This window comes from Chiloscyllium plagiosum, unplaced genomic scaffold (genome assembly GCF_037043375.1).
Source record: "Chiloscyllium plagiosum isolate Xiang-an unplaced genomic scaffold, Cpla_swu_hap1 HiC_scaffold_241, whole genome shotgun sequence".
Taxonomy (NCBI): Eukaryota; Metazoa; Chordata; class Chondrichthyes; order Orectolobiformes; family Hemiscylliidae; genus Chiloscyllium; species Chiloscyllium plagiosum.
Window position 1 is genome coordinate 56,074 of NW_028270380.1, and position 24,245 is coordinate 80,318.

General features: G+C 56.1%; 1 protein-coding gene across 1 annotated transcript in view; it reads left to right on the plus strand.

Moving 5' to 3' along the window:
* Positions 1–24,245, plus strand: part of LOC148133638 (AMP deaminase 3-like) — a 107,493-nt gene that overhangs the window by 53,737 nt on the left and 29,511 nt on the right. The window contains exon 4 of the mRNA XM_087985774.1: positions 11,729–11,860. Within this exon, the coding sequence (XP_087841900.1) occupies positions 11,729–11,860 (132 nt within the window). The remainder of the gene's footprint in view (positions 1–11,728; positions 11,861–24,245) is intronic.

Here is a 24,245-nt window from a genome sequence, read left to right on the forward strand (position 1 = left end):
CAGTCACTCCCACACCCTGGGTACGTTCGAGACGGTCAGTCACTCCCACAGCCTGGGTACGATCGAGACGGTCAGCCAGGGCCCACACCCTGGGTTCGATCGAGACGGTCAGTCACTCCCACACCCTGGGTACGATCGAGACGGTCAGTCACTCCCGCACCCTGGGTACGATCGAGACGGTCAGTCACTCCCACACCCTGGGTACGATCGAGACGGTCAGTCACTCCCACACCCTGGGTTCGATCGAGACGGTCAGTCACTCCCACACCCTGGGTACGATCGAGACGGTCAGTCACTCCCACACCCTGGGTACGTTCGAGACGGTCAGTCACTCCCACACCCTGGGTACGATCGAGACGGTCAGTCACTCCCACACCCTGGGTACGATCGAGACGGTCAGTCACTCCCACACCCTGGGTACGATCGAGACGGTCAGTCACTCTCACACCCTGGGTACGTTCGAGAGGGTCAGTCACTCCCACACCCTGGGTACGATCGAGACGGTCAGTCACTCCCTCACCCTGGGTACGATCGAGACGGTCAGTCACTCCCACACCCTGGGTACGTTCGAGACGGTCAGTCACTCCCACACCCTGGGTACGATCGAGACGGTCAGTCACTCCCACACCCTGGGTACGATCGAGACGGTCAGTCACTCCCAAACCCTGGGTACGATCGAGATGGTCAGTCACCCCCACACCCTGGGTACGATCGAGACGGTCAGTCACTCCCACACCCTGGGTACGTTCGAGACGGTCCGACAGGGCCCACACCCTGGGTACGATCGTGACGGTCAGTCACTCCCACACCCTGGGTACGATCGAGACGGTCAGTCACTCCCACACCCTGGGTACGTTCGAGACGGTCCGACAGGGCCCACACCCTGGGTACGATCGAGACGGTCAGTCACTCCCACACCCTGGGTACGATCGAGACGGTCAGTCAGGGCCCACACCCTGGGTACGTTCGTGACGGTCAGTCACTCCCACACCCTGGGTACGTTCGAGACGGTCAGTCACTCCCACACCCTGGGTACGATCGAGACGGTCAGTCACTCCCGCACCCTGGGTACGATCGAGACGGTCAGTCACTCCCGCACCCTGGGTACGTTCGAGACGGTGAGTCATTCCCACACCCTGGGTACGATCGAGACGGTCAGTCACTCCCACACCCTGGGTACGATCGTGACGGTCAGTCACTCCCACACCCTGGGTACGATCGAGACGGTCAGTCACACCCACACCCTGGGTACGATCGAGACGGTCAGTCACTCCCACACCCTGGGTACGATCGAGACGGTCAGTCACTCCCTCACCCTGGGTACGATCGAGACGGTCAGTCACTCCCACACCCTGGGTACGTTCGAGACGGTCAGTCACTCCCACACCCTGGGTACGATCGAGACGGTCAGTCACTCCCGCACCCTGGGTACGATCGAGACGGTCAGTCACTCCCACACCCTGGGTACGATCGAGACGGTCAGTCACTCCCACACCCTTGGGACGATCGAGACGGTCAGTCACTCCCATACCCTGGGTACGATCGAGACGGTCAGTCAGGGCCCACACCCTGGGTACGATCGAGACGGTCAGTCACTCCCACACCCTGGGTACGATCGAGACGGTGAGTCATTCCCACACCCTGGGTACGATCGAGACGGTCAGTCACTCCCACACCCTGGGTACGATCGAGACGGTCAGTCACTCCCACACCCTGGGTACGATCGAGACGGTCAGTCACTCCCACACCCTGGGTACGTTCGAGACGATCAGTCATTCCCACACCCTGGGTACGATCGAGACGGTCAGTCACTCCCACACCCTGGGTACGATCGAGACGGTCAGTCACTCCCACACCCTGGGTACGATCGAGACGGTCAGTCACTCCCACACCCTGGGTACGATCGAGACGGTCAGTCACTCCCACACCCTGGGTACGATCGAGACGGTCAATCACTCCCACACCCTGGGTACGATCGAGACGGTCAGTCACTCCCATACCCTGGGTACGATCGAGACGGTCAGTCACTCCCACACCCTGGGTACGATCGAGACGGTCAGTCAGGGCCCACACCCTGGGTACGTTCGAGACGGTCAGTCACTCCCACACCCTGGGTACGATCGAGACGGTCAGTCACTCCCACACCCTGGGTACGATCGAGACGGTCAGTCAGGTCCCACACCCTGGGTACGATCGAGACGGTCAGTCAGGGCCCACACCCTGGGTACGTTTGAGACGGTCAGTCACTCCCACACCCTGGGTACGATCGAGACGGTCAGTCAGGGCCCACACCCTGGGTACGATCGAGACGGTCAGTCACTCCCACACCCTGGGTACGATCGAGACTTTCAGTCACTCCCACACCCTGGGTACGATCGAGACGGTCAGTCACTCCCACACCCTGGGTACTTTCGAGACGGTCAGTCACTCCCACACCCTGGGTACGATCGAGACGGTCAGTCACTCCCACACCCTGGGTACTTTCGAGGCGGTCAGTCACTCCCACACCCTGGGTCCGATCGAGACGGTCAGTCACTCCCACACCCTGGGTACGATCGAGACGGTCAGTCACTCCCACACCCTGGGTACGATCGAGACGCTCAGTCACTCCCACATCCTGGGTACGATCGAGACGGTCAGTCACTCCCACACCCTGGGTACGATCGAGACGGTCAGTCACTCCCACACCCTGGGTACGTTCGAGACGGTCAGTCACTCCCACACCCTGGGTATGATCGAGACGGTCAGTCACTCCCACACCCTGGGTACGATCGAGACGGTCAGTCACTCCCACACCCTGGGTACGATCGAGACGGTCAGTCAGGGCCCACACCCTGGGTACGATCGAGACGGTCAGTCCCTCCCTCACCCTGGGTACGATCGAGACGGTCAGTTACTCCCACACCCTGGGTACGATCGAGACGGTCAGTCAGGGCCCACACCCTGGGTACGATCGAGACGGTCAGTCCCTCCCTCACCCTGGGTACGATCGAGACGGTCAGTCCCTCCCTCACCCTGGGTACGATCGAGACGGTCAGTCACTCCCACACCCTGGGTACGATCGAGACGGTCAGTCACTCCCTCACCCTGGGTACGATCGAGACGGTCAGTCACTCCCTCACCCTGGGTATGATCGAGACGGTCAGTCACTCCCACACCCTGGGTACGATCGAGACGGTCAGTCACTCCCACACCCTGGGTACGATCGAGACGGTCAGTCACTCCGACACCCTGGGTACTTTCGAGACGGTCAGTCACTCCCACACCCTGGGTACGATCGAGACGGTCAGTCACTCCCACACCCTGGGTACGATCGAGACGGTCAGTCACTCCCACACCCTGGGTACGATCGAGACGGTCAGTCAGGGCCCACACCCTGGGTACGATCGAGACGGTCAGTCACTCCCACACCCTGGGTATGATCGAGACGGTCAGTCACTCCCACACCCTGGGTACGATCGTGACGGTCAGTCACTCCCACACCCTGGGTACGATCGAGACGGTCAGTCAGGGCCCACACCCTGGGTACGATCGTGACGGTCAGTCACTCCCACACCCTGGGTACGATCGAGACGGTCAGTCAGGGCCCACACCCTGGGTACGATCGAGACGGTCAGTCACTCCCACACCCTGGGTATGATCGAGACGGTCAGTCAGGGCTCACACCCTGGGTACGATCGAGACGGTCAGTCAGGGCCCACACCCTGGGTACGATCGAGACGGTCAGTCACTCCCACACCCTGGGTACGATCGAGACGGTCAGTCACTCCCACACCCTGGGTACGTTCGAGACGGTCAGTCACTCCCACACCCTGGGTACGATCGAGACGGTCAGTCAGGGCCCACACCCTGGGTACGATCGAGACGGTCAGTCAGGGCCCACACCCTGTGTACGATCGAGACGGTCAGTCACTCCCACACCCTGGGTACGATCGAGACGGTCAGTCACTCCCACACCCTGGGTACAATCGAGACGGTCAGTCACTCCCACACCCTGGGTACGATCGAGACGGTCAGTCACTCCCACACCCTGGGTACGATCGAGATGGTCAGTCACTCCCACACCCTGGGTACGATCGAGACGGTCAGTCAGGGCCCACACCCTGGGTACGATCGAGACGGTCAGTCACTCCCACACCCTGGGTACGATCGAGACGGTCAGTCACTCCCACACCCTGGGTACGATCGAGACGGTCAGTCACTCCCACACCCTGGGTACGATCGAGACGGTCAGTCACTCCCACACCCTGGGTACGATCGAGACGGTCAGTCACTCCCTCACCCTGGGTACGATCGAGACGGTCAGTCACTCCCACACCCTGGGTACGATCGAGACGGTCAGTCACTCCCACACCCTGGGTACGATCGAGACGGTCAGTCACTCCCACACCCTGGGTACGATCGAGACGGTCAGTCAGGGCCCACACCCTGGGTACGATCGAGACGGTCAGTCACTCCCACACCCTGGGTACGCTCGAGACGGTCAGTCACTCCCACACCCTGGGTACGCTCGAGACGGTCAGTCACTCCCACACCCTGGGTACGTTCGAGACGGTCAGTCAGGGCCCACAACCTGGGTACGATCGAGACGGTCAGTCACTCCCACACCCTGGGTACGATCGAGATGGTCAGTCACTCCCACACCCTGGGTACGATCGAGACGGTCAGTCACTCCCACACCCTGGGTACGATCGAGACGGTCAGTCACTCCCACACCCTGGGTACGTTCGAGACGGTCAGTCACTCCCACACCCTGGGTACGTTCGAGGCGGTCAGTCACTCCCACACCCTGGGTACGTTCGAGACGGTCAGTCACACCCACACCCTGGGTACGTTCGTGACGGTCAGTCACTCCCACACCCTGGGTACGATCGAGACGGTCAGTCACTCCCTCACCCTGGGTACGATCGAGACGGTCAGTCACTCCCACACCCTGGGTACGATCGAGACGGTCAGTCACTCCCACACCCTGGGTACGATCGAGACGGTCAGTCACTCCCACACCCTGGGTACGATCGAGACGGTCAGTCAGGGCCCACACCCTGGGTACGATCGAGACGGTCAGTCACTCCCACACCCTGGGTACGATCGAGACGGTCAGTCACTCCCACACCCTGGGTACGATCGAGACGGTCAGTCACTCCCACACCCTGGGTACGTTCGTGACGGTCAGTCACTCCCACACCCTGGGTACGTTCGAGACGGTCAGTCACTCCCACACCCTGGGTACGATCGAGACGGTCAGTCACTCCCACACCCTGGGTACGATCGAGACGGTCAGTCACTCCCACACCCTGGGTACGTTCGTGACGGTCAGTCACTCCCACACCCTGGGTACGTTCGAGACGGTCAGTCACTCCCACACCCTGGGTACGATCGAGACGGTCAGTCACTCCCGCACCCTGGGTACGATCGAGACGGTCAGTCACTCCCACACCCTGGGTACGATCGAGACGGTCAGTCAGGGCCCACACCCTGGGTACGATCGAGACGGTCAGTCACACCCACACCCTGGGTACGATCGAGACGGTCAGTCACACCCGCACCCTGGGTACGATCGAGATGGTCAGTCACTCCCACACCCTGGGTACGATCGAGACGGTCAGTCACTCCCACACCCTGGGTACGATCGAGACGGTCAGTCACTCCCACACCCTGGGTACGATCGAGACGGTCAGTCACTCCCACACCCTGGGTACGTTCGTGACGGTCAGTCAGGGCCCACACCCTGGGTACGATCGAGACGGTCAGTCACTCACCCACCCTGGGTACGATCGAGACGGTCAGTCACTCCCACACCCTGGGTACGTTCGAGACGGTCAGTCACTCCCACAACCTAGGTACGATCGAGACGGTCAGTCAGGGCCCACACCCTGGGTACGATCGAGACGGTCAGTCACTCCCACACCCTGGGTACGATCGAGACGGTCAGTCAGGGCCCACACCCTGGGTACGTTCGAGACGGTCAGTCACTCCCACACCCTGGGTACGATCGAGACGGTCAGTCACTCCCACACCTTGGGTACGATCGAGACGGTCAGTCACTCCCACACCCTGGGTACGTTCGAGACGGTCAGTCACTCCCACACCCTGGGTACGATCGAGACGGTCAGTCAGGGCCCACACCCTGGGTACGATCGAGACGGTCAGTCACTCCCACACCCTGGGTACGATCGAGACGGTCAGTCACTCCCACACCCTGGGTACGATCGAGACGGTCAGTCACTCCCACACCCTGGGTACGTTCGAGATGGTCAGTCACTCCCACACCCTGGGTACGTTCGAGACGGTCAGTCACTCCCACACCCTGTGTACGTTCGAGACGGTCACTCACTCCCACACCCTGGGTACGATCGAGACGGTCAGTCACTCCCACACCCTGGGTACGTTCGAGACGGTCAGTCACTCCCACACCCTGGGTACGATCAAGATGGTCAGTCACTCCCACACCCTGGGTACGATCGAGACGGTCAGTCAGGGCCCACACCCTGGGTACGATCGAGACGGTCAGTCACTCCCACACCCTGGGTACGTTCGAGACGGTCAGTCACTCCCACACCCTGGGTACGATCAAGATGGTCAGTCACTCCCACACCCTAGGTACGTTCGAGACGGTCAGTCACTCCCACACCCTGGGTACGATCGAGACGGTCAGTCACTCCCACACCCTCGGTACGTTCGAGACTGTCAGTCAGGGCCCACACCCTGGGTACGATCGATACGGTCAGTCACTCCCACACCCTGGGTACGATCGAGATGGTCAGTCACTCCCACACCCTGGGTACGATCGAGACGGTCAGTCACTCCCACACCCTGGGTACGATCGAGACGGTCAGTCACTCCCACACCCTAGGTACGTTCGAGACGGTCAGTCACTCCCACACCCTGGGTACGATCGAGACGGTCAGTCACTCCCACACCCTCGGTACGTTCGAGACTGTCAGTCAGGGCCCACACCCTGGGTACGATCGAGACGGTCAGTCACTCCCACACCCTGGGTACGTTCGAGACGGTCAGTCACTCCCACACCCTGGGTACGATCGAGACGGTCACTCACTCCCACACCCTGGGTACGATCCAGACGGTCAGTCACTCCCACACCCTGGGTACGATCCAGACGGTCAGTCACTCCCACACCCTGGGTACGTTCGAGACGGTCAGTCACTCCCACACCCTGGGTACGATCGAGACGGTCAGTCACTCCCACACCCTGGGTACGATCGAGACGGTCAGTCACTCCCACACCCTGGGTACGTTCGAGACGGTCAGTCACTCCCACACCCTGGGTACGATCGAGACGGTCAGTCAGGGCCCACACCCTGGGTACGATCGAGACGGTCAGTCACTCCCACACCCTGGGTACGATCCAGACGGTCAGTCACTCCCACACCCTGGGTACGATCGAGACGGTCAGTCACTCCCACACCCTGGGTACGATCGAGACGGTCAGTCACTCCCACACCCTGGGTACGATCGAGACGGTCAGTCAGGGCCCACACCCTGGGTACGATCGAGACGGTCAGTCACTCCCACACCCTGGGTACGATCGAGACGGTCAGTCACTCCCACACCCTGGGTACGATCGATACGGTCAGTCAGGGCCCACACCCTGGGTACGATCGAGACGGTCAGTCACTCCCACACCCTGGGTACGTTCGAGACGGTCAGTCACTCCCGCACCCTGGGTACGATCGAGACGGTCAGTCACTCCCGCACTCTGGGTACGATCGAGACGGTCAGTCACTCCCACACCCTGGGTACGATCGAGATGGTCAGTCACTCCCACACCCTGGGTACGTTCGAGACGGTCAGTCACTCCCACACCCTGGGTACGTTCGAGACGGTCAGTCAGGGCCCACACCCTGGGTACGATCGAGAGGGTCAGTCACACCCACACCCTGGGTACGATCGAGACGGTCAGTCACTCCCACACCCTGGGTACGATCGAGACAGTCAGTCACTCCCACACCCTGGGTACGATCGAGACGGTCAGTCACTCCCACACCCTGGGTACGATCGAGACGGTCAGTCACTCCCACACCCTGGGTACGATCGAGACGGTCAGTCACTCCCACACCTTGGGTACGCTCGAGACGGTCAGTCACTCCCACACCCTGGGTACGTTCGAGACGGTCAGTCACTCCCACACCCTGGGTACGATCGAGACGGTCAGTCAGGGCCCACACCCTGGGTACGATCGAGACGGTCAGTCACTCCCACACCCTGGGTACGATCGAGACGGTCAGTCACTCCCACACCCTGGGTACGTTCGAGACGGTCAGTCACTCCCACACCCTGGGTACGATCGAGACGGTCAGTCACTCCCACACCCTGGGTACGATCCAGACGGTCAGTCACTCCCACACCCTGGGTACGATCGAGACGGTCAGTCACTCCCACACCCTGGGAATGATCGAGACGGTCAGTCAGGGCCCACACCCTGGGTACGATCGAGACGGTCAGTCACTCCCACACCCTGGGTACGTTCGAGACGGTCAGTCACTCCCACACCCTGGGTACGATCGAGACGGTCAGTCACTCCCACACCCTGGGTACGATCGAGATGGTCAGACACTCCCACACCCTGGGTACGATCGAGACGGTCAGTCACTCCCACACCCTGGGAATGATCGAGACGGTCAGTCAGGGCCCACACCCTGGGTACGATCGAGACGGTCAGTCACTCCCACACCCTGGGTACGATCGAGACGGTCAGTCAGGGCCCACACCCTGGGTACGATCGAGACGGTCAGTCACTCCCACACCCTGGGTACGATCGAGACGGTCAGTCACTCCCACACCCTGGGTACGATCGAGACGGTCAGTCACTCCCACACCCTGGGTACGATCGAGACGGTCAGTCACTCCCACACCCTGGGTACGATCGAGACGGTCAGTCACTCCCACACCCTGGGTACGTTCGAGACGGTTAGTCACTCCCACACCCTGGGTACGATCGAGACGGTCAGTCACTCTCACACCCTGGGTACGATCGAGACGGTCAGTCAGGGCCCACACCCTGGGTACGATCGAGACGGTCAGTCAGGGCCCACACCCTGGGTACGATCGAGACGGTCAGTCACTCCCACACCCTGGGTACGATCGAGATGGTCAGTCACTCCCACACCCTGGGTACGATCGAGACGGTCAGTCACTCCCACACCCTGGGTACGATCGAGACGGTCAGTCACTCCCACACCCTGGGTACGATCGAGACGGTCAGTCAGGGCCCACACCCTGGGTACGATCGAGACGGTCAGTCACTCCCACACCCTGGGTACGATCGAGACGGTCAGTCACTCCCACACCCTGGGTACGATCGAGACGGTCAGTCAGGGCCCACACCCTGGGTACGATCGAGACGGTCAGTCACTCCCACACCCTGGGTACGATCGATACGGTCAGTCACTCCCACACCCTGGGTACGATCGAGACGGTCAGTCAGGGCCCACACCCTGGGTACGATCGAGACGGTCAGTCACTCCCACACCCTGGGTACGATCGAGATGGTCAGTCACACCCACACCCTGGGTACGATCGAGACGGTCAGTCACTCCCACACCCTGGGAATGATCGAGACGGTCAGTCAGGGCCCACACCCTGGGTACGATCGAGACGGTCAGTCACTCCCACACCCTGGGTACGTTCGAGACGGTCAGTCACTCCCACACCCTGGGTACGATCGAGACGGTCAGTCACTCCCACACCCTGGGTTCGATCGAGACGGTCAGTCAGGGCCCACACCCTGGGTACGATCGAGACGGTCAGTCACTCCCACACCCTGGGTACGATCGAGACGGTCAGTCACTCCCACACCCTGGGTACGATCGAGATGGTCAGACACTCCCACACCCTGGGTACGTTCGAGATGGTCAGTCACTCCCACACCCTGGGTACGTTCGAGATGGTCAGTCACTCCCACACCCTGGGTACGATCGAGACGGTCAGTCACTCCCACACCCTGGGTACGATCGAGACGGTCAGTCACTCCCACACCCTGGGTACGATCGAGACGGTCAGTCAGGGCCCACACCCTGGGTACGATCGAGACGGTCAGTCACTCCCACACCCTGGGTACGATCGAGACGGTCAGTCACTCCCACACCCTGGGTACGATCGAGACGGTCAGTCACTCCCACACCCTGGGTACGTTCGAGACGGTTAGTCACTCCCACACCCTGGGTACGATCGAGACGGTCAGTCACTCCCACACCCTGGGTACGATCGAGATGGTCAGTCACTCCCACACCCTGGGTACGATCGAGACGGTCAGTCACTCCCACACCCTGGGTACGATCGAGACGGTCAGTCAGGGCCCACACCCTGGGTACGATCGAGACGGTCAGTCACTCCCACACCCTGGGTACGATCGATACGGTCAGTCACTCCCACACCCTGGGTTCGATCGAGACGGTCAGTCAGGGCCCACACCCTGGGTACGATCGAGACGGTCAGTCACTCCCACACCCTGGGTACGATCGAGACGGTCAGTCACTCCCACACCCTGGGTACGATCGAGACGGTCAGTCACTCCCACACCCTCGGTACGTTCGAGACGGTCAGTCACTCCCACACCCTGGGTACGATCGATACGGTCAGTCACTCCCACACCCTCGGTACGTTCGAGACTGTCAGTCAGGGCCCACACCCTGGGTACGATCGAGACGGTCAGTCACTCCCACACCCTGGGTTCGATCGAGACGGTCAGTCACTCCCTCACCCTGGGTACGATCGAGACGGTCAGTCACTCCCACACCCTGGGTACGATCGAGACGGTCAGTCACTCCCACACCCTGGGTACGATCGAGACGGTCACTCACTCCCACACCCTGGGTACGTTCGAGACGGTCAGTCACTCCCACACCCTGGGTACGATCGAGACGGTCAGTCACTCCCACACCCTGGGTACGATCGAGACGGTCAGTCACTCCCACACCCTGGGTACGATCGAGACGGTCAGTCACTCCCTCACCCTGGGTACGTTCGAGACGGTCAGTCACTCCCACACCCTGGGTACGATCGAGACGGTCAGTCACTCCCACACCCTGGGTACGATCGAGACGGTCAGTCACTCCCACACCCTGGGTACGATCGAGACGGTCAGTCACTCCCACACCCTGGGTACGATCGAGACGGTCAGTCAGGGCCCACACCCTGGGTACGATCGAGACGGTCAGTCACTCCCACACCCTGGGTACGATCGAGACGGTCAGTCACTCCCACACCCTGGGTACGATCGAGACGGTCAGTCACTCCCACACCCTGGGTACGATCGAGACGGTCAGTCACTCCCACACCCTGGGTACGATCGAGACGGTCAGTCAGGGCCCACACCCTGGGTACGATCGAGACGGTCAGTCACTCCCACACCTTGGGTACGTTCGAGACGGTCAGTCACTCCCACACCATTCGGCCCAACCCCTCCATGCTGTCCCAGATATCCTAACCTAATCTAGTCCCATTTAGAGTCAGAGAGCTGTACAGCACGGAAACAGGCCCTTCGGCTCAACCCGTCCATGCTGTCCCACATATCCTAACGTAATCTAGTCCCATTTGCCAGCACTTGGCCCATCTCCCTCTAACCCCTTCCTATTCATGTCCCCACCCACCTTTTAAATGCTGTCATTGCTCTCCCCCAGACAGGGCCATCACACTGAAAGATCTGTCCTCCCTCGGACCAGTACTGACAGGGCTCCGACTCCCTCAAAACATTCTCTGTCTTTTTCAGGATCGGGAAACCTTCCAACGCTTTGACCGGTTCAACCAGAAATATAACCCAGTGGGAGCCAATGAATTAAGGACTCTCTATCTCAAAACGAACAACTACATCAAGGGGGAATATTTCGCACAGTTGATCAAGGTAATGCAGGAGAGACACGGGTCAGTGTACAGATATCTCCCAGAGAGAGAGAGAGGGGGGAGTGAGAGACACCAGTCAGTGTACAGATATCACCCTGAGAGAGAGAGGGGACTGAGAGACACCAGTCAGTGTACAGATATCTCCCTGAGAGAGAGAGGGGACTGAGAGACACCAGTCAGTGTACAGATATCTCCCTGAGAGAGAGAGAGGGGACAGAGAGACACCAGTCAGTGTACAGATATCTCCCTGAGAGAGAGAGGACTGAGAGACACCAGTCAGTGTACAGATATCTCCCTGAGAGAGAGAGGGGACTGAGAGACCCCAGTCAGTGTATAGATATCTCCCTGAGAGAGAGAGAGGGGACTGAGAGACACCAGTCATTGTACAGATATCTCCCTGAGAGAGAGAGAGAGAGAGAGGGGACTGAGAGACACCAGTCGGTGTACAGATATCTCCCTGAGAGAGGGGGGGTCTGAGAGACACCAGTCAGTGTACAGATATCTCCCTGAGAGAGAGAGGGGACTGAGAGACACCAGTCAGTGTACAGATATCTCCCTGAGAGAGAGGGGACTGAGAGACACCAGTCAGTGTACAGATATCTCCCTGAGAGAGAAAGGGGACTGAGAGACACCAGTCAGTGTACAGATATCTCCCTGAGAGAGAGAGGGGACTGAGAGACACCAGTCAGTGTACAGATATCTCCCTGAGAGAGAGAGGGGACTGAGAGACACCAGTCAGTGTACAGATATCTCCCTGAGAGTGAGAGGGGACTGAGAGACACCAGTCAGTGTACAGATATCTCCCTGAGAGAGAGGGGACTGAGAGACACCAGTCAGTGTATAGGTATCTCCCTGATAGACACCAGTCCGTGTACAGATATCTCCCTGAGAGAGAGAGAGGGGACTGAGAGACACCAGTCAGTGTACAGATATCTCCCTGAGAGATAGAGAGAGGGGACTGAGAGACACCAGTCAGTGTACAGATATCTCCCTGAGAGAGAAAGGGGACTGAGATACACCAGTCAGTGTATAGATATCTCCCTGATAGACACCAGTCCGTGTACAGATATCTCCCTGAGAGAGAGAGAGGGGACTGAGAGACACCAGTCAGTGTACAGATATCTCCCTGAGAGAGAGAGAGGGGACTGAGAGACACCAGTCAGTGTACAGATATCTCCCTGAGAGATAGAGAGAGGGGACTGAGAGACACCAGTCAGTGTACAGATATCTCCCTGAGAAAGAGAGGGGGGACTGAGAGACACCAGTCAGTGTACAGATATCTCCCTGAGAGAGAGAGAGGGGACTGAGAGACACCAGTCAGTGTACAGATATCTCCCTGAGAGAGAAAGGGGACTGAGAGACACCAGTCAGTGTACAGATATCTCCCTGAGAGTGAGAGGGGACTGAGAGACACCAGTCAGTGTACAGATATCTCCCTGAGAGAGAGAGGGGACTGAGAGACACCAGTCAGTGTACAGATATCTCCCTGAGAGTGAGAGGGGACTGAGAGACACCAGTCAGTGTACAGATATCTCCCTGAGAGAGAGGGGACTGAGAGACACCAGTCAGTGAAGAGATATCTCCCTGATAGACACCAGTCCGTGTACAGATATCTCCCTGAGAGAGAGAGAGGGGACTGAGAGACACCAGTCAGTGTACAGATATCTCCCTGAGAGAGAGAGAGAGGGGACTGAGAGACACCAGTCAGTGTACAGATATCTCCCTGAGAGAGAGAGAGGGGACTGAGAGACACCAGTCAGTGTACAGATATCTCCCTGAGAGAGAGGTGGGGGGACTGAGAGACACCAGTCAGTGTACAGATATCTCCCTGAGAGAGAGAGGGGGGACTGAGAGACACCAGTCAGTGTACAGATATCTCCCTGAGAGAGAGAGGGGACTGAGAGACACCAGTTAGTGTACAGATATCTCCCTGAGAGGGAGAGGGGACTGAGAGACACCAGTCAGTGCACAGATATCTCCCTGAGAGAGAGAGGGGACTGTGTGACACCAGTCAGTGTACATATATCTCCCTGAGAGAGAGAGAGAGGGGACTGAGAGACACCAGTCAGTGCACAGATATCTTCCTGAGAGAGAGAGATGGGACTGAGAAACACCAGTCAGTGTACAGATATCTCCCAGAGAGAGAGAGGGGACTGAGAGACACCAGTCAGTGTACAGATATCTCCCTGAGAGAGAGTGGGGGGGACTGAGAGACACCAGTCAGTGTACAGATATCTCCCTGAGAGAGAGAGAGGACTGAGAGACACCAGTCAGTGTACAGATATCTCCCTGAGAGAGAGAGGGGACTGAGAGACACCAGTTAGTGTACAGATATCTCCCTGAGAGAGAGAGGGGACTGAGAGACACCAGTCAGTGCACAGATATCTCCCAGAGAGAGAGAGGGGACTGAGAGACACCAGTCAGTGTACAGATATCTCCCTGAGAGAGAGTGGGGGGGACTGAGAGACACCAGTCAGTGTACAGATATCTCCCTGAGAGAGAGAGGGGACTGAGAGACCCCAGTCAGTGTACAGATATCTCCCTGAGAGAGAGAGAGGGGACTGAGAGACACCAGTCAGTGTACAGATATCTCCCTGAGAGAGAGAGAGGGGACTGAGAGACCCCAGTCATTGTACAGATATCTCCCTGAGAGAGAGAGGGGACTGAGAGACACCAGTCATTGTACAGATATCTCCCTGAGAGAGAGAGAGAGAGAGAGAGGGGACTGAGAGACACCAGTCGGTGTACAGATATCTCCCTGAGAGAGAGGGGGGGACTGAGAGACACCAGTCAGTGTACAGATATCTCCCTGAGAGAGAGAGGGGACTGAGAGACACCAGTCAGTGTACAGATATCTCCCTGAGAGAGAAAGGGGACTGAGAGACACCAGTCAGTGTACAAATATCTCCCTGAGAGTGAGAGGGGACTGAGAGACACCAGTCAGTGTACAGATATCTCCCTGAGAGAGAGAGGGGACTGAGAGACACCAGTCAGTGTACAGATATCTCCCTGAGAGTGAGAGGGGACTGAGAGACACCAGTCAGTGTACAGATATCTCCCTGAGAGAGAGGGGACTGATAGACACCAGTCAGTGTATAGATATCTCCCTGATAGACACCAGTCCGTGTACAGATATCTCCCTGAGAGAGAGAGAGGGGACTGAGAGACACCAGTCAGTGTACAGATATCTCCCTGAGAGAGAGAGAGGGGACTGAGAGACACCAGTCAGTGTACAGATATCTCCCTGAGAAAGAGAGGGGGGACTGAGAGACACCAGTCAGTGTTCAGATATCTCCCTGAGAGAGAGAGAGGGGACTGAGAGACACCAGTCAGTGTACAGATATCTCCCTGAGAAAGAAAGGGGACTGAGAGACACCAGTCAGTGTACAGATATCGCCCTGATAGTGAGAGGGGACTGAGAGACACCAGTCAGTGTACAGATATCACCCTGAGAGAGAGAGGGGACTGAGAGACACCAGTCAGTGTACAGATATCTCCCTGAGAGTGAGAGGGGACTGAGAGACACCAGTCAGTGTACAGATATCTCCCTGAGAGAGAGGGGACTGAGAGACACCAGTCAGTGTATAGATATCTCCCTGATAGACACCAGTCCGTGTACAGATATCTCCCTGAGAGAGAGAGAGGGGACTGAGAGACACCAGTCAGTGTACAGATATCTCCCTGAGAGAGAGAGAGGGGACTGCGAGACACCAGTCAGTGTACAGATATCTCCCTGAGAGAGAGAGAGGGGACTGAGAGACACCAGTCAGTGTACAGATATCTCCCTGAGAGAGAGGTGGGGGGACTGAGAGACACCAGTCAGTGTACAGATATCTCCCTGAGAGAGAGGGGGGGGACTGAGAGACACCAGTCAGTGTACAGATATCTCCCTGAGAGAGAGTGGGTTCTGAGAGACACCAGTTAGTGTACAGATATCTCCCTGAGAGAGAGAGGGGACTGAGAGACACCAGTCAGTGCACAGATATCTCCCTGAGAGAGAGAGGGGACTGTGAGACACCAGTCAGTGTACACATATCTCCCTGAGAGAGAGAGAGGGGACTGAGAGACACCAGTCAGTGCACAGATATCTCCCTGAGAGAGAGAGATGGGACTGAGAAACACCAGTCAGTGCACAGATATCTCCCTGAGAGAGAGAGGGGACTGAGAGACACCAGTCAGTGTACAGATATCTCCCAGAGAGAGAGAGGGGACTGAGAGACACCAGTCAGTGTACAGATATCTCCCTGAGAGAGAGTGGGGGGGACTGAGAGACACCAGTCAGTGTACAGATATCTCCCTGAGAGAGAGAGAGGACTGAGAGACACCAGTCAGTGTACAGATATCTCCCTGAGAGAGAGAGGGGACTGAGAGACACCAGTTAGTGTACAGATATCTCCCTGAGAGAGAGAGGGGACTGAGAGACACCAGTCAGTGCACAGATATCTCCCAGAGAGAGAGAGGGGACTGAGAGACACCAGTCAGTGTACAGATATCTCCCTGAGAGAGAGTGGGGGGGACTGAGAGACACCAGTCAGTGTACAGATACCTCCCTGAGAGAGGGGGGGCTGAGAGACACCAGTCAGTGTACAGATATCTCCCTGAGAGAGAGAGAGGTGACTGAGAGACACCAGTCAGTGTACAGATATCTCCCTGAGAGAGGGGGGGCTGAGAGACACCAGTCAGTGTACAGATATCTCCCTGAGAGCAAGAGGGGACTGAGAAACACCAGTCAGTGTACAGATATCTCCCTGAGAGAGAGAGAGGTGACTGAGAGACACCAGTCAGTGTACAGATATCTCCCTGAGAGAGGGGGGGCTGAGAGACACCAGTCAGTGTACAGATATCAACCTGAGAGAGAGAAGGGACTGAGAGACACCAGTCAGTGTACAGATATCTCTCTGATAGAGAGAGAGAGGAGGGACTGAGAGACACCAGTCAGTGTACACATATCTCCCTGAGAGAGAGGGGACTGAGAGACACCAGTCCGTGAACAGATATCTCCTTGAGAGAGAGGTGACGGAGAGACACCAGTCAGTGTACAGATATCTCCCTGAGAGAGAGAGGGGACTGAGAGACACCAGTCAGTGTACAGATATCTCCCAGAGAGAGAGAGGGGACTGAGAGACACCAGTCAGTGTACAGATATCTCCCAGAGGGAGAGAGGGGACTGAGAGACACCAGTCAGTGTACAGATATCTCCCTGAGAGAGAGAGGGGACTGAGAACCACCAGTCAGTGTACAGATACCTCCCTGAGAGAGAGAGAGAGGGGACTGAGAGACACCAGTCAGTGTACAGCTATCTCCCTGAGAGAGAGAGGGGACTGAGAGACACCAGTCAGTGTACAGATATCTCCCTGAGAGAGAGAGGGGACTGAGAACCACCAGTCAGTGTGCAGATATCTCCCTGAGAGAGAGGGGGGACTGAAAGACACCAGTCAGTGTACAGATATCTCCCTGAGAGAAAGAGAGGGGGGAATGAGAGACACCAGTCAGTGTACAGATATCTCCCTGAGAGAGAGAGAGGGGACTGAGAAACACCAGTCAGTGTACAGATATCTCCCTGAGAGAGAGAGAGGGGACTGAGAGACACCAGTCAGTGCACAGATATCTCCCTGAGAGAGAGAGATGGGACTGAGAAACACCAGTCAGTGCACAGATATCTCCCTGAGAGAGAGAGGGGACTGAGAGACACCAGTCAGTGTACAGATATCTCCCAGAGAGAGAGAGGGGACTGAGAGACACCAGTCAGTGTACAGATTTCTCCCTGAGAGAGAGTGGGGGGGACTGAGAGACACCAGTCAGTGTACAGATATCTCCCTGAGAGAGAGAGAGGACTGAGAGACACCAGTCAGTGTACAGATATCTCCCTGAGAGAGAGAGGGGACTGAGAGACACCAGTTAGTGTACAGATATCTCCCTGAGAGAGAGAGGGGACTGAGAGACACCAGTCAGTGCACAGATATCTCCCAGAGAGTGAGAGGGGACTGAGAGACACCAGTCAGTGTACAGATATCTCCCTGAGAGAGAGTGGGGGGGACTGAGAGACACCAGTCAGTGTACAGATATCTCCCTGAGAGAGAGAGGGGACTGAGAGACCCCAGTCAGTGTACAGATATCTCCCTGAGAGAGAGAGAGGGGACTGAGAGACACCAGTCATTGTACAGATATCTCCCTGAGAGAGAGAGGGGATTGAGAGACACCAGTCATTGTACAGATATCTCCCTGAGAGAGAGAGAGAGAGAGAGGGGACTGAGAGACACCAGTCGGTGTACAGATATCTCCCTGAGAGAGAGGGGGGACTGAGAGACACCAGTCAGTGTACAGATATCTCCCTGAGAGAGAGAGGGGACTGAGAGACACCAGTCAGTGTACAGATATCTCCCTGAGCGAGAGGGGACTGAGAGACACCAGTCAGTGTACAGATATCTCCCTGGGAGAGAAAGGGGACTGAGAGACACCAGTCAGTGTACAAATATCTCCCTGAGAGTGAGAGGGGACTGAGAGACACCAGTCAGTGTACAGATATCTCCCTGAGAGACAGAGGGGACTGAGAGACACCAGTCAGTGTACAGATATCTCCCTGAGAGTGAGAGGGGACTGAGAGACACCAGTCAGTGTACAGATATCTCCCTGAGAGAGAGGGGACTGAGAGACACCAGTCAGTGTATAGATATCTCCCTGATAGACACCAGTCCGTGTACAGATATCTCCCTGAGAGAGAGAGAGGGGACTGAGAGACACCAGTCAGTGTACAGATATCTCCCTGAGAGAGAGAGGGGACTGAGAGACACCAGTCAGTGTACAGATATCTCCCTGAGAAAGAGAGGGGGGACTGAGAGACACCAGTCAGTGTACAGATATCTCCCTGAGAGAGAGAGAGGGGACTGAGAGACACCAGTTAGTGTACAGATATCTCCCTGAGAGTGAGAGGGGACTGAGAGACACCAGTCAGTGTACAGATATCTCCCTGAGAGAGAGAGGGGACTGAGAGACACCAGTCAGTGTACAGATATCTCCCTGAGAGTGAGAGGGGACTGAGAGACACCAGTCAGTGTACAGATATCTCCCTGAGAGAGAGGGGACTGAGAGACACCAGTCATGTATAGATATCTCCCTGATAGACACCAGTCCGTGTACAGATATCTCCCTGAGAGAGAGAGAGGGGACTGAGAGACACCAGTCAGTGTACAGATATCTCCCTGAGAGAGAGAGAGGGGACTGAGAGACACCAGTCAGTGTACAGATATCTCCCTGAGAGAGAGAGAGGGGACTGAGAGACACCAGTCAGTGTACAGATATCTCCCTGAGAGAGAGGTGGGGGGACTGAGAGACACCAGTCAGTGTACAGATATCTCCCTGAGAGAGAGAGGGGGGACTGAGAGACACCAGTCAGTGTACAGATATCTCCCTGAGAGAGAGAGGGGACTGAGAGACACCAGTTAGTGTACAGATATCTCCCTGAGAGAGAGAGGGGACTGAGAGACACCAGTCAGTGCACAGATATCTCCCTGAGAGAGAGAGGGGACTGTGAGACACCAGTCAGTGTACATATATCTCCCTGAGAGAGAGAGAGGGGACTGAGAGACACCAGTCAGTGCACAGATATCTCCCTGAGAGAGAGAGATGGGACTGAGAAACACCAGTCAGTGCAAAGATATCTCCCTGAGAGAGAGAGGGGACTGAGAGACACCAGTCAGTGTACAGATATCTCCCAGAGAGAGAGAGGGGACTGAGAGACACCAGTCAGTGTACAGATATCTCCCTGAGAGAGAGTGGGGGGGACTGAGAGACACCAGTCAGTGTACAGATATCTCCCTGAGAGAGAGAGAGGACTGAGAGACACCAGTCAGTGTACAGATATCTCCCTGAGAGAGAGAGGGGACTGAGAGACACCAGTTAGTGTACAGATATCTACCTGAGAGAGAGAGGGGACTGAGAGACACCAGTCAGTGCACAGATATCTCCCAGAGAGAGAGAGGGGACTGAGAGACACCAGTCAGTGTACAGATATCTCCCTGAGAGAGAGTGGGGGGGACTGAGAGACACCAGTCAGTGTACAGATATCTCCCTGAGAGAGAGAGGGGGGACTGAGAGACACCAGTCAGTGTACAGATATCTCCCTGAGAGAGAGAGGGGACTGAGAGACAGCAGTCAGTGTACAGGTATCTCCCTGAAGAGAGAGAAAGGGGACTGAGAGACACCAGTCAGTGTACAGATATCTCCCTGAGAGAGGGGGGACTGAGAGACACCAGTCAGTGTACAGATATCTCCTTGAGAGAGAGTGGGGACTGAGAGACACCAGTCAGTGTACAGATATCTCCCTGAGAGAGAGAGAGAGAGAGAGAGAGGGGACTGAGAGACACCAGTCAGTGTACAGATATCTCCCTGAGAGAGAGAGAGGTGACTGAGAGACACCAGTCAGTGTACAGATATCTCCCTGAGAGAGGGGGGGCTGAGAGACACCAGTCAGTGTACAGATATCTCCCTGAGAGAGAGAGGTGACTGAGAAACACCAGTCAGTGTACAGATATCAACCTGAGAGAGAGAAGGGACTGAGAGACACCAGTCAGTGTACAGATATCTCTCTGATAGAGAGAGAGAGGAGGGACTGAGAAACACCAGTCAGTATACAGATATCTCCCTGAGAGAGAGGTGACGGAGAGACACCAGTCAGTGTACAGATATCTCCCTGAGAGAGAGAGGGGACTGAGAGACACCAGTCAGTGTACAGATATCTCCCTGAGGGAGAGAGGGGACTGAGAGACACCAGTCAGTGTACAGATATCTCCCTGAGAGAGAGAGGGGACTGAGAACCACCAGTCAGTGTACAGATATCTCCCTGAGAGAGAGAGAGAGGGGACTGAGAGACACCAGTCAGTGTACTTATATCTCCCTGAGAGAGAGAGAGGAGACTGAGAAACACCAGTCAGTGTACAGATATCTCCCTGAGAGAGAGAGAGGGGACTGAGAGACACCAGTCAGTGTACAGATATCTCCCTGAGAGAGAGAGGGGACTGAGAACCACCAGTCAGTGTACAGATATCTCCCTGAGAGAGAGAGAGGGGGGGACTGAGAGACACCAGTCAGTGTACAGATATCTCCCTGAGAGAGAGGGGGGACTGAAAGACACCAGTCAGTGTACAGATATCTCCCTGAGAGAAAGAGAGGGGGGAATGAGAGACACCAGTCAGTGTACAGATATCTCCCTGAGAGAGAGAGAGGGGACTGAGAAACACCAGTCAGTGTACAGATATCTCCCTGAGAGAGAGAGAGGGGACTGAGAGACACCAGTAAGTTTACAGATATCTCCCTGAGAGAGAGAGGGGGGACTGAGAGACACCAGTCAGTGTACAGATATCTCCCAGAGAGTGAGAGGGGACTGAGAACCACCAGTCAGTGTACAGATATCTCCCTGAGAGTGAGAGAGGAGGGACTGAGAGACACCAGTCAGTGTACAGATATCTCCCTGAGAGAGAGGTGACTGAGAGACACCAGTCAGTGAACAGATATCTCCCTGAGAGAGAGAGAGGGAGGGTACTGAGAGACACCAGTCAGTGTACGACTATCTCCCTGTGAGAGAGAGAGGGGACTGAGAGACACAAGTCAGTGTACAGATATCTCCCTGAGAGAGAGAGAAGGGACTGAGAGACACCAGTCAGTGTACAGATATCTGCCTGAGAGAGAGGGGGGACTGAGAGACACCTGTCAGTGTACAGATATCTCCCTGAGAGAGAGAGAGAGAGAGAGAGGGGACTGAGAGACACCAGTCAGTGTACAGATATCTCCCTGAGAGAGAGAGAGGGGACTGAGAGACACCAGTCAGTGTACAGATATCTCCCTGATAGAGAGGGGACTGAGAGACACCAGTCAGTGTACAGATATCTCCCTGAGAGAGAGAGAGGGGACTGAGAGACACCAGTCAGTGTACAGATATCTCCCTGATAGAGAGGGGACTGAGAGACACCAGTCAGTGTACAGATATCTCCCTGATAGAGAGGGGACTGAGAGACACCAGTCAGTGTACAGATATCTCCCTGAGAGAGAGAGAAGGGACTGAGAGACACCAGTCAGTGTACCGATATCTCCCTGATAGAGAGGGGACTGAGAGACACCAGTCAGTGTACAGATATCTCCCTGAGAGAGAGAGGGGACTGAGAGACACCAGTCAGTGTACAGATATCTCCCTGATAGTAAGGGGACTGAGAGACACCAGTCAGTGTACAGATATCTCCCTGAGAGAGAGAGAGGGGACTGAGAGACACCAGTCAGTGTACAGATATCTCCCTGAGAGAGAGTGGGGACTGAGAGACACCAGTCAGTGTACAGATATCTCCCTGAGAGAGAGGTGACTGAGAGACACCAGTCAGTGTACAGATATCTCCCTGAGAGAGAGAGAGAAGAGACTGAGAGACACCAGTCAGTGTACAGATATCTCCCTGAGAGAGAGGGGACTGAGAGACACCAGTCAGTGTACTGATATCTCCCTGAGAGAGAGAGAGATGGGACTGAGAGACACCAGTCAGTGTACAGATATCTCCCTGAGAGAGAGAGAGATGGGACTGAGAGACACCAGTCAGTGTACAGATATCTCCCTGAAAGAAAAAGTGAGAGAGAGAGAGGGGGGACTGAGAGACACCAGTCAGTGTACAGATATCTACGAGAGAGACGGGACTGACAGACACCAGTCAGTGTACAGATATCTTCCAGAGAGAGAGAGAGAGAGAGAGAGCGAGGACTGAGTGACACCAGTCAGTATACAGATATCTCCGACAGTGAGAGGACTGGGAGACACCAGTCAGTGTACAGATATCTACCTGAGAGAGAGAGGTGACTGAGAGACACTAGTCCGTGTACAGATATCTCCCTGAGAGAGAGATGGGGGATTGAGAGACACCAGTCAGTGTACAGATATCTCCCTGAGAGAGAGAGGGGACTGAGAGACACCAGTCAGTGTACAGATATCTTCCTGAGAGAGAGAGGGGACTGAGAGACACCAGTCAGTGTACAGATATCTCCCTGATAGTGAGAGGGGACTGAGAGACACCAGTCAGTGTACAGATATCTCCCTGAGAGAGAGAGGAGGGACTGAGAGACACCAGTCAGTGTACAGTTATCTACCTGAGAGAGAGAGAGGGGACTGAGAGACACCAGTCAGTGTACAGATATCCCCCTGAGTGAGAGAGAGAGAGAGAGGGGACTGAGAGACACCAGTCAGTGTACAGTTATCTCCCTGAGAGAGAGAAAGAGAGATGGGGGACTGAGAGACACCACTCAGTGTACAGATATCTCCCTGAGAGATAGAGAGGGGACTGAGAGACACCAGTCAGTGTACAGATATCTCCCTGAGAGAGAGAGGGGGGACTGAGAGACACCAGTCAGTGTACAGATATCTCCCTGAGAGTGAGAGGGGACTGAGAGACACCAGTCAGTGTACTTATATCTACCTGAGAGAGAGAGAGGGGACTGAGAGACACCAGTCAGTGTACAGATATCTCCCTGAGAGAGGGGACTGAGAGACACCAGTCAGTGTACAGATATCTCGCTGAGAGAGAGTGTGGGGACTGATAGACACCAGTCAGTGTACAGATATCTCCCTGAGAGAGAGAGAGGACTGAGAGTCACCAGTCAGTGTACAGATATCTCCCTGAGAGAGAGAGAGGGGACTGAGAGACACCGGTCAGTGTACAGATATCCCCCTGAGAGAGAGAGAGAGGGGACTGAGAGACACCAGTCAGTGTACAGATATCTCCCTGAGAGAGATGGAGGGGACTGAGAGACACCAGTCAGTGTACAGATATCTCCCTGAGAGAGAGGGGGGACTGAGAGACACCAGTCAGTGTACAGATATCTCCCTGAGAGAGAGAGGGGACTGAGAGACACCAGTCAGTGTACAGATATCTCCCTGAGAGAGAGAGAGAGAGAGAGAGAGGGGACTGAGAGACACCAGTCAGTGTACAGATATCTCCCTGAGAGAGAGAGAGGTGACTGAGAGACACCAGTCAGTGTACAGATATCTCCCTGAGAGAGGGGGGGCTGAGAGACACCAGTCAGTGTACAGATATCTCCCTGAGAGAGAGAGGTGACTGAGAAACACCAGTCAGTGTACAGATATCAACCTGAGAGAGAGAAGGGACTGAGAGACACCAGTCAGTGTACAGATATCTCTCTGATAGAGAGAGAGAGGAGGGACTGAGAAACACCAGTCAGTATACAGATATCTCCCTGAGAGAGAGGTGACGGAGAGACACCAGTCAGTGTACAGATATCTCCCTGAGAGAGAGAGGGGACTGAGAGACACCAGTCAGTGTACAGATATCTCCCTGAGGGAGAGAGGGGACTGAGAGACACCAGTCAGTGTACAGATATCTCCCTGAGAGAGAGAGGGG